The sequence below is a fragment of the Protopterus annectens genome, chromosome 7.part0 (assembly GCF_019279795.1).
Source record: "Protopterus annectens isolate FY-2018-M chromosome 7.part0, PAN1.0, whole genome shotgun sequence".
Taxonomy (NCBI): domain Eukaryota; kingdom Metazoa; phylum Chordata; order Ceratodontiformes; family Protopteridae; genus Protopterus; species Protopterus annectens.
In genome coordinates this window covers 1539815289-1539827397 of record NC_056739.1, presented here as the reverse complement: position 1 = coordinate 1539827397, position 12109 = coordinate 1539815289, and the positions used below count along the sequence as shown (strand labels likewise).

Genomic DNA, 12109 nt, shown 5'->3' with positions numbered 1-12109 from the left:
AGTACTTTTTCCTCAGAGACTTCAGGTTCTTATATTTTTCCCTTTAGGAAAGATGAAGAAATGACAGTGATCCACAGGCTTCAAAAGGATCCGAGGTGCATAGATCAGTTAGAAGCACAAATATAAATGAGGAAAGCAGGTGGTTGTACTTTATAATGCCTACTTTACATATAATTACAAGACACAGATCTACAACTGGCCCCAGCCATAACAAGCATTCATCTATATAACCTCCACAGGCTGAACCATTCATCAATTCCCACCACTGTACAGTCAAAAGTATTTTTTTAATCAGCAACTGTCACACGTGTCTCACCTTCTGGCATTTTATAGGTTTTGGGCAGTGAAAAAAATTGGCTTTCTCCAACTCCTAGGACTAGTTCTTTTGGGCTTTCTATCTTTTCTATGGCCAGATCCTTCAAGAGATTCATCATGAGTGTGTCACTTCCTTGGGTCTATGGTTAAATTGTCAAACAGCACACTCCTCTAACAGCTGTTCATCGAATATTACTTGTTGAAACTTTCTTTAATTTAATGGCCATATCATCAAAGATTTTCACTGAACGATGATAGCTGGCCAGCATAAGGGAAGTGTAAACAAATACTTGCCAGTAACTGAGCTATAATGAAACTTGCCCTTTCCCCACTATAGTGCGATTTTGGAGTTGTTATATACAATTAGTATTTGTGTGGGTGGCACAGAACCTCACATATCGAGAAGCCAGTGTTTACATAATGTTCCTCTTGTGGGGGGCTGGCCCTCCCAATTATATATACCAACTCCAAGATCGCAATACAATGGGGAAAGGGCAGGTTTCATTATAGCTCAGTTATCGATAAGTATTTGTTTATGCTTACTTTATGCTGGCCAAGTATCATCGTTCGATGAAAATCATTACAACGATTAAGGGAAGTAGTACTTGATGAACAGCCATTTGACAAATGTGCTGTTCGACGATTAAACAGAGAACCCACTTCCTCTGCCTTAGTTTGAACCTCAGGATTCTTATGTGCCACAACTCTGTCTGGGGCATTTGTAAAAAGCTCCTGAGGTAAACTGGAGCTTGAAAAGGAAGCCTTGGATTGAGAGAGACGATGAAGGCACCAGTGAAGCTCAAGCTTGAGACAAAGAAGAAGAGGAACTGGGAACTCCCAGGGAGTGGCAATGCTGAAGCCACACCGATTTGAAATAAAACTGAAGCTTCCACATATAGAACTTGGTGAAAAGGAGCATAGGAATGGTGGAAGCCATAAATCCTAGGACCCTGAGAAATTCCCTGGCTGTGACACAGGACACAAGAGGACACTGGAAAAAAGTCGTCAGAGACAGAGCCGTCGGTGGCGGGATGAAATACCAGCATGGGAAGGGTCTGAAGCCTGCATCCAAGGAAAACATGATCTTGGGAATGAGTCAGAACGGACTTCTAGGAGGTTTATGGTGAACCCCCCAGATTGTGTAAAAGACAACTGGTAAACTGAAGATCCCATAGCAGACTTATGGGAGAAGAAGCTTGAATAAGTAGATCTAGACAAGGAAAGATCTGTGTACCTCAAAGCCTGTAAAAAGCAATAAAAGCAGCAAGGCATTTGGTGAACATCCTTGGAGCAGCAGAGAGGCCAAAGGGCAAAGTAGAGAACTGAAAAAGTAAGTAACAGACAGAGAAACATTTCCTGAAAAGAGGATGAATGGGGATGTGAAGGTATGCATCCCTGAGATCCAGAGACACAAGAAAGGCCTGGGTAAGCAGACGAAGCAGCAATGCATGAAAGATAACATCTGAAAAGAAGGTATTTTGTGAAAGGAACTGAGCAGGAAAAGATCAAAAATTAGTCTCTATGCACCCTACTTCCAGGGAACCAGAAATATCCTGGAGTAAAACCCCTTCTGGATTCTGGTTCTGGAGGAACAATAGGTTGATTAGTGCCCTAATCCAAAAGGGACTGTAGAACCTTGGGAAAATAAAGCTGTTCTCAAGGAGGTTAAGGAAGGGATTTCCAAACTATGAACTATCATTGACAGATTATTGAGAGAATCCAAGAATCTGAGGTGATTCAAAGCCAATTTAGAAGACATAAGGAAAGGCGGAGAGACAAGGGGACCTGGCCGAAGGAAAGTTCCAAAGTCAAACAGAACCAGTCTTACCTTGAAAAGAAGGTTTTTGGAAGGATGGAGTCTGACCACACTTAGAAGGAGGAGCACACCTAGAACCTTTCTTACCCTTGGGGGGGGGGGGTAGTCTGCCTATGAACAAAGGCAAATTTGAAAGAATAGCTCCTCTGAAACCTGGGAATAAGGAAACAAAACTATGCTTCAGCTCCTGTAAGGCCTTACCTTTACCCTGGAGGGACTTAAGTCAGCAGCAGCAGTCCCAAAAAGAATGATCTACAAGAGCATCCAAAAGTTTGGTCTTGATGTCATCAGTCAAAGCCTGTAGATGCAGCCAAGAATAATGCCTCATGACTGAACCAGAGGCAGCAGCTGCATCATAACTGCATTTTATTGAGTGGTGGGCAACCTGAGAAGTTGAGCCTAACAGGTAAAGGGCAGAAGCCTTCACCTCGGAATTAGGGAGTTCACAAACCTCCTTAGAAACCTGGGAAAGAAGGGCCAAAACATACCTAGTCATATGAATCTGCTAGTTAATGTCCCTAAAGAAAAACATGTCAGCAGTGTAAATCATCTTGTCCCAACTTTCCATGGCCCTGCTATCCTTATCAAAAGGAAGTAGCTTAGTAGAAGGCAACAACTTGGAGGCCTTGTCAGATGAAACTGATACTACTGAAGGGTAGGCAAAATGGCATTTATAAAGAAATTTGCAGTCCTTAGGCACCTTGCAGAACCTATGAGGCTTATTTGGTGCAGGAGGCCAAGAGACAGGGGCTACAGAAGCTGCAGAAAAAGTATCCAAAAGGGAAGCGAAAACAGATGGAACAGCAGATGGTTTAGGAGACTCCATCTGTAGAAGCTTATAGTATCAGTTTTGAAAATCACAGACCTGGGAACCACCCCACTTAAATAGTCCATCTTGCAGCCTACAGTGGCAAAGGACAACTCTTCCAAGGGGGGAGTCTGGACTCAAGGAATCCTTTTCCTTCAAATCATAGTCCGGGGGAAAGGAATTTGGGAAGAAAAGGCCAGGGATTCTTCCCCTGAGGAATTGAATTCCCAAGGCCTCTTAACAGAAGTGGAAGATCAGGGGGAGTAAGAACAGAAACTCCTTGAAGACGTTTCAAGGCCATTAAAACTTGAAATAAACCCAGAATGAAATTCTGCCATTCACACTGGGGATCCTATATAACAGGGGGAATATGCTTTGTTTTCCATTTCTTTTTCTGCAGGACGTCCACCCAAAAAACTCAGGCGTGTCAGACCTCTGATGTGATTCTATAATGGTGGTAGGAATGTCCTCCCCAACTAAAGTCTGAGGAATCCCCCCCTCAGTCCCTTGGAAATAATCAGGTGCAGACGATAGAAAAGCCTCCAAGGATGTGCAAGAATTTGGATCCATGTTGGCCTCTGACCGGGTCGTGGCAGTGGAATCTGAAACAAGCACCAGACAGGCTTCAGTGGTTTCATTAGCCTCTAGAGAGGTGTCCAGGGAATAAGTTTATAGGTGTTAACTAGGCTAATGACCACAACAAGGGCCTTTTAAGCCTAGCCATGCATCCCAAATCTCTGAGGAGTTCTGATACCCTTGATAAGTGTAAGCATGGGCCTGGGAGATGAACCATTTACCTGTCTGCATCAGAAACATAAGTGCCAAACCAGGGATGAATTTCTGGTTTCCCAACCAATTGTCCAATTTGCACTTGAACTGGATTAGGGAGGAACTCTGCTTCACATGAATGAGGAGCCTGTTCCACAGACAGGGTAGTCTCTGGGCTACATAACTATCTCTCCAGCAGGTCCTATTTATATCACTGGCAAGGTTTAAGTATTTAGAATGGGTAATTCTGGTACTGTTTGGTTTCTGGATGTGCAGGAGGTCCAGAGTGGCATCTAACAATGTCCTGTATACCAGGCACAGATCTCCCCTCAAAAGCCTGTAGGAGACAGAATATACAGGGATAGGGCCTTGAGGCGGTCTGCACAGGACATATTATTTACTCCCAGTATTCTTTTAGTGAGGAACATCTGTGGACATTCCAGTTGCTGGATATGCCTGGTTAGGTACATACCAAAGGGGGCACTGTACTCAATGACAGGTCTGATGAAGGCCGAATACAGAGGAACAATGACTTCCTCAGACTTGGATGCCACACCTTTGTTTATAAGTTGCGCAACACATAATGCTTTCCTCACCACTGTAGACACGTGATGATCAAAGGCTAGATTATGATGTGTGTGTGTGTCCAAGTACTACTGGGTCAACTCTACGGGGTGTGTTGTCAATATGATAGTTACCAGGGATGGATGACTTCCCAAAGATACTATTATGGCACCGTGACTTCAAATTGGTTACATTAAACAGCAAAGTGAAAAATGTAAAGCCCATGTGTGGGGAGAATAGGAGGATTGCACCCACTTCACCGTGGGTATAATATCTGCTATTTTGTCTTGTCCAATTTCATTGAAGCAAGACTTCACTTTGCTGTGTATCAGTAAAATGCACTATACATCCCTTAATGCATGATTCCATGTGTGGCTGAATATGCCACTGTGTATGGATCCTCTCAATTTTTTATTCATGTCACGATTTCTGGATAAGCCCCAGGTCATTCTCAAAAGACAGGTCAGAACTGTGTAGTCAAACTGGAGACTGAAACAGCAACTGTTTTATCTCCACTTCCTAAACACTGTATGTTTATTTCAATTGAATAATGGAGACAGAATAGGCTACTACTTTACATTTCACATGCATTAGCATCTGTGCTTGCAAAAAAGCAGTGTCCTAGGGCATCTTGAAAAAGTTGAACCAACCATATAAACAGTGGATTCACTCATTTCAACAAAGCTCATCAACTCCACTGCTTACTTTTTAATGTGTCCCTTTATCAATTTCTGTCCATCTCGCTTTCTCTCTCTGTTTAAACTGCCCTTATTTCTACTTATTTTATACTCACTCCTGACACTTTTACTCCTCCTTATACTTTCTTGCTACTCCTACAACACATCTCCAGTTCTACTACAATCAGTTATACAATTATTTCACTAAACCCTGAAATGTCTGAGCTTATGTGACTAATGAACTTGTAATTATTTACATTAATTCCTGCATCCTGAACACAATCTAGAATATCTGTTCTTTATATTTAAAATAATTATTTTTCTTGATGCTTTGTAGTGTCTTCTTCATAAAACTGAATTGATTGTAGCTTTTCTCTCCACAACTCCACTGAAAATAGACATTAGCAAGAACGGAGTATCCCAGTTAGCAAGTGGAATGAATGAATAAATAAATAAAACAAATAATTAATTAAAATTTGCTAACTAGGTAAAGTTACTATGCTTAAGAAAAACTTTTCTAGGGGAATCCTGGTGGACGTTCAAGTAAGATGACTTGTTCAGGGGGCAGCAGCAGGCAAATGTAGACTGAAGGGGTCAAGCCAAGTGTATAGGGTTAAATTTATTAGCAGGTCACAGCCTTAGTCCTCTGCATTACTTTGCTCCATCAGGGTAGCAGGCTACAACACATCATAAACTAGCTGGTAAAGTACTTCAGAAAATGACACTGTTTTATGTGAGAAAATGTAACATACTTTTAAGAAAAGGAACATATAGTGTGGAATTACCACTTCCAAGTGGAAGTGGAGAGAAAGGACTAAAGGAAAGGACCTTGGGGAAAATCATTTGGAACCCTGACATTATTTTTGGAAACCATTCCTGAAGAAATATATCAAGCTTATGTCAGTAACAGGAAATGGCAGAACTATGAAAGCAGAGTGCAAGTCCTGGATCTATCTAGTCTGATGACCGAGTATATAAAGAGAATGAAGCTCCACTCTATGTCAAACAATGTAATACATTTGCCTACTTCAGATTCTGTTTAGACAACCAGATGGGTATCCACAAATGTATGCTTTGGGTAAGCAGTATATCCTTTACTCATAGCAGGATGGCAAATCCATCCACTAATCTCTCTGGCTTGCATAGTTAGGCTGTAAAAGGTTACTCAGGCTGCATGCCTAGTAAGAACCAATGAACCTTTTAATATGGGGTAATCTTACTTGAAGTTCCAGGGAAAGTCAGTGGCAATGCAATGAATACAAGGATGAAGGCTTTACTACACACATATAGTGAAAGGCAGTAAACATTCAGTACTGTAATTGTGAGCTATTTCTTAAAAAGAAAGTTACAGATACCTGGAATGTCTGCCTCAGACTGTAATGGACAGCTTCAGAATGAAGGGATTTAAAAGGGAGTTTGTCTGATAAAGGGTACGTAAAAGGGAGGTGAAAGGGTGCGTAAAAGGGAGATGCAAATCCACACTAGAAAAAGCAATGTATCTGAAGGACTAGATATGTACAAGCATTCTTTTGGAAACCCAACTTTCAGCCACACAACATGAATTGCACATGTAACACAACTACAACCTTTCATTAAGAAGTTGTTATTTGAATTAATGGCAGTTATTTGAGTTAATGACTTTGCCAATACCTTGAGTCCAATAGCTTGATGTGCTGACAGAGTAACAGCAATAGCACCATCTAAGGCAATAATTTCTCCTAAGCGTGCATACATTGTGTTTGACAGACCAAGCCCACCTGCAAAAAAAAAAAAAAAAAAAAAGACTATAAGAAAAAAAAGTCATGTCCAACACATATGGACACTATATAGAGTACAGAATATTAACACATGATGGAGAAACATGACAAAAGTAAGAATACATGTGGAGGGTTATAAAACATTTCTCCAACAGATTTCAGTATTTTTGAAAATTTTCCATTTTCTAAATCTTGGTGTACTAACACAGTCCAAAAAAAAGGTACCACTGATGCTACACACACAGATTTTCCACGTTCTGGAAAAAAATGCTGAATGGTCATCTAAGTTAAGTCTGATCAGCAGTTAAAGATCATCAATCTATTTAATCAGCATAAGCCTAGTTATCCATACATATACTGCTCATAATTTTTGTTTGGTGCTTCAGAGTGATCTACTCAGTCACCAGAGATAACAGAATGTTGTGATTTCTGATGATCATAACTGTAACTTGTGTACTTTTTACTTACTTCATGATACAAAGAAGATTAACTTCTGCACATCAATGATAAGTACTTTAGTATTACATTTATGACATGCACTTTATTACATTACAGCCCAATACTCATATTGTGCAATACTACACAAAAGGTATGTTGAACTCATTTATACAGAGACACCAGCCAATGTACTGACATAAGTCAGGAACTGTAATAATGAAGACAGCCATGAATACGATGCAGGAAGCAAACCTGGTATTATTACATTTTCCCAATAACTTCTAGCAGATGAAGACAAAGATTAATGTCCTTTCGTACATAATAAATGAACAGATTCTGCCCTGATGAAACAGATGGAGAATTTCTAATTGCATTATTGGTGACCTAGATTTGATAAGCATCAAAGGTAATAGAGAGGTGGCCAGGAAAATGGACAGGAGGGAAAGTATAGGGCTCCCTGCAGTCAGCCATAACACCGGTGAGCCCCGTTATAGTAAACAAGAAAACATGAGACAGGCAGCAATCTCAAAATTATGTAGAACAAGCATGAGAGAAGAGGGTGACCGTAGTATCACACAAAATGCTCATAATGCAATCTGATGGTCTCAAAGACTTGTTGTCAAGCTCTAACTCAAGAGTGGAAAACGACAATGTAAAGTGAGCAATCTTCTGTCTTACCCATGTGCAATTCCCAGATTCATTCTGATCAGCACAGGGATTTTTTTCCTGGTGGTCTCTATTAACAAAAGTCCCCATCCTCACAGCTTCCTAACAGCCTCTCTGGGTCTGATTATGCTGACTTTGCAAAGCAATGTTTGAGACTTACCAAAGCAGGCAATTAATCAGTCTCCTCCTGTTTCTCTAGCTTTACCTGCATCACCCTTTACAGTTACAAATAAAGTTTCTCAGGAGAAAGATGCCTACAACTTTTAGATACATACTGGGATAGGTATTAAACTGAAAAGAAAGCCCTGACATCATGTCATACAACGAAAGAAACATTGTGACCAAAGTGCTGTTACTAATTCTCCTAGTCAAGTGTATGCCACTTCAGGCAAATCCAAAACACATAAAACATCTGCTACCCAGCTACAGTAGACTTTAACAAAGATGTTTATAATGTTGTTATTTTACATAACCCCAAAAACCTATGGTTTAACTTTAAATGACCTAAAATATTTTACAAATTCACTTAAGACTTTGTGTTTAGAGAAGTAATGCACAGCTGATTCAGTCTCCTTTCTAAAATTAATAAATGCTCAGCTGCTTTAGCCTTCATTTAATCCAAGACAGACTAAAGCTTTTGAAAAAATATGGAAAAAAGTTGGTTTCCTCTTGTTTAACTATTACGCAGCTAATTACCACTCGCATGTTCATTTATATATATTTTTTACTAACATGGACACACAAAAGAAACTGGTCATTAAATGGTAATAAATATACCTATGATGTAGTTATCCCTTTTTGTGCTATGTGTAAGAAAGCAGCTGTGAGAAGGCATGCTTTGTTATGATTTCTGCCTTTGCCACAGGACATAAAGTCAACTTTATTCATTTTTCTTCTCGAGTCCACATTAACACACAAAAAACAGATAATGACATGGATAAAACTGTTGTTTCAGACTATGGACACTTCCAGTTCTACATTCCCAAGACTAACCATTCTTTAATTGTTACATCAGATAAAATCTTCAGTTTAAGCAAAGTAAACCATTTTAGAAATTCTGCTACATGTAATCATTTCAAAAACAAGATCAGTTTCGAAGAAAGCCCATATCCCTCTTCCTCAACAGCCCTTTCTCCATAACTACACTCCTGTAGTAGGCTGTCTTTGTTTGCAACTCAAAAGGAAATAACTTCTTACAAATGGGTGAAAAATTTGTTTTTAGGTTAAATAATTTACTTCACAAACCATACCAAGCAGGGCTAGCAGTTGTTACCCCTCCAAATCAAACTTAAATGTCCTTCTCTTTAGTCTGGTGATTTCTGGCTGAAGGGGATCCAAATGGTTCCTATAGAGTAAGAAGGAAAAGGTTTTATTTTGGGTTCCTTCAGAATCCCCAAGAGGATGAAAAGTAGAAACCAAGCTGACATGTTTTCACCTCTGAACAGACTAATAAAACTCAGAGGTCTGGGATATTGCCTTTTTAGTCATTGTTATCTTGTTTTTCCTCACAGGGATTACTGGCAAAACCTGATCAGCATGATACTTAGCAGATCCAGTTTTACCCTTCTCTCCAGCCTCCCCCAAGTAATACCATCAACCCCCCCCCCCAACAGGTCCTAGATATGTTTTCCTAGGCTACAAGCACTGCACTGACAGGTCCCAATAATATCCCAAGGTGCCCCCTAAATAGCCTGAAGCACGACCTATCTGAACATGTGGAATCACTATTTAACCATACCCTTCAGACAGACATTGTGCCACATGAATGGAGAACTGCAGCTGACATCCCTCTGTACATTAACAGTCCATCAATGGGCCCTGGGAACTACAGACCCACAAGTCTGACTAGTCTCGCATACAAAGTCATGGACATAATTGCCATGGATATGATTAATGACATAGGAAACCTTCCAACTCTGGATCCAATCCAGTCTGACTTCGTCAAATGCAGATCATGCTTATTTATTCTGGTGGCCTTCTTTGAAAGGGTCACCAAGGTAATGACAGAGGGCAAAATAATGTATACTGCCTGCCTTGATCTGGCCAATGCATATGATACAATGTCAAACAGTGGCACTGTAAACAAACATATTCAATTAGGCAATCCCAAGGTTACATGCTGGATAGTTAAATGGCTCACAGACAGGGGAGACCACCTCCACAAACAGGCTGATCACTGCTATAATCCTTCAGGCCTCTGAGCTGAGCCTAATCCTTTTTGGCATTTACTTTCCAGAAGTCAAAACCAATGTCAAAGGTCTCTGGCTGACCAAGTTAGTAGATGACTACAAACTAGGAGCAGTCATAGAATTCCCACTTCCCCGATGCTAGTAGCCTACAAAAGGACTAACACAGACAAATGACTGGTGCCAAAGCCAGAGCTTAAAACTCAGTGACAAAAAATGCATAACAGTACCCTCTGGGAAGTCAGCCAACCTTGGAAACTATCACTGATAACACAGCCCTAAGAGTAGACTCAATAGTCAGGGATTTGGGGACATATGTGGATAGTAACCTGTCTTTTTACCACCATGTGGCTAAGGTAGTAAGGAATTCATTCTATGCTATATGCAATGGCATGGCATCTGGGTCAAAGTTCATCACTGTTCCTCTGTATTTGGCCCTCATCACACCAATCAGTGAGCACAACACTCCCTTCAGTATATACCCGCCCAGGCACATGCAGCAACTGTAACGTCCACAGAGGTTCCTCATAAATATAATGCAGGGTCTAAAACAATATGTCCTATGCAGACTGCCACAAAGCCCTATCACTATACTTGGTTTCCTACAGACTCTTGACAGGTGATATGTGCCTGGCAAGCAAGGCATCCTTGGATCATGCTCTGATGGACTTTTTGCATATCCGCAAAATCAACAACATCTGAACTACTCTATCTAGGGACTTGCACTTTGCTTGCAACATAAGTAGGACATGTTAGGCAGACAGGTATGTGCTTCAGAGAATCCCCCACCCTCCCAAGGAACTGGCTTCCTATCCAGGTGAAGCAGAGTTCTTCCATAACCCTGTCCAGTTGATGGGAAAATGGAAATCCACCCCAGGTCTAGCACCTATATCTTTAATAGACAGAGAAGTCTGTAATTCATACCCTAGACTACACATACCCCTTAAAATAATTTCTAAGGCTCAAAAAACTTGTCGGGTACATTTGTGAGGCATGGTTAAGTTTATAAAGGTCCCAGTGGTCGTTAGCCCAGTATACACTTATGACCCTATTATGTTCCCTCAACCAAGTCCCATAAAAATTGGAAAGATTTCTATTAGAAAGTACCACTTTCAGTTTGCCTGGTCATTTTGCCTTACAACTGAACAGATAATTCAAATGAAGGAAATGACATCAAATCAGCAAAGCCTGGCGGTTTATTTGAAAAATCCAAGGATTTGTCTCGAGGTCATTGCAAATGAGTATTTCTTTTTAACTTGAGCGTGCAGTTACCCCAGAGTTGATTATAAGACTGTTAGGGGTGCAGAGGACACAAACTGAAAACACAGACCTCTATAAAAGCAAGTTCATTACTTATTTTCCTGACTCAACTTGTAATCCTTATTTATGACCACAATTCTATTCAGATTACTACAATTTGACAGAGTGTTCATGGTCCCTTCTATCTGTAAAACAAAAAGTGAGCACCTCAGAAGGCAACACTATCTGTTTTCATCAGATTATAGACTTCCTCAGATGTATGCATACCCTCACCATGTGCCTCCTTTTATACAACACCAATAAAAAACACCACCAATTAAAGACCTAATGTTTCAATTAACATCCTTTTTTTATGTACAATACTTAAAAACATGTGTATATATTGTAAATCCCCCTAAATAATAAAATCCTAAACTAAAACATCACAAAATAAGTATTTACATATATTTAACATTTCCTAGATCAAATAAATATAATCAAAAATCTTTTTTTATTACATCAGTAATTGCAGTCAACTGTTCATTCTCTTTTTATTATCCTAGTTGGCCATCTAGTGGCCATTCTGATAATATCACAGCTTAGCTGCCCTAAGTTTAGTACAGGAGTCAGGTAAACTGTACTTTGTAGCTTCTAATATTATTTGCCAGTATAATTCCCTGTATTCTAGTCTAGTTCCCCATGGCCCCTTCTTAGTTCCACAGCTATAACCTCCATAACAAAAAAATAAAAAATAACTATCACACAACTTACAGTGCTTTATATAGGGCAGTATTTCAATTTTTATTTTTTATATCATAGCCATGCTCGTATATTCTGACCTTAAGTTTTCTTTCAGTTTTTCATATATAAAATGT

At 39.9% G+C, this 12109-nt stretch overlaps 1 protein-coding gene across 3 annotated transcripts in view; it reads right to left on the bottom strand.

The window, feature by feature from the left end:
- The window catches only part of ACAD9 (acyl-CoA dehydrogenase family member 9), a 1114604-nt gene that overhangs the window by 863173 nt on the left and 239322 nt on the right, over window positions 1-12109 (bottom strand). For all 3 annotated transcript variants that reach the window (XM_044078083.1, XM_044078081.1, XM_044078082.1), the window contains exon 4: window positions 6599-6705. In XM_044078083.1, the coding sequence (XP_043934018.1) occupies window positions 6599-6705 (107 nt within the window). The remainder of the gene's footprint in view (window positions 1-6598; window positions 6706-12109) is intronic.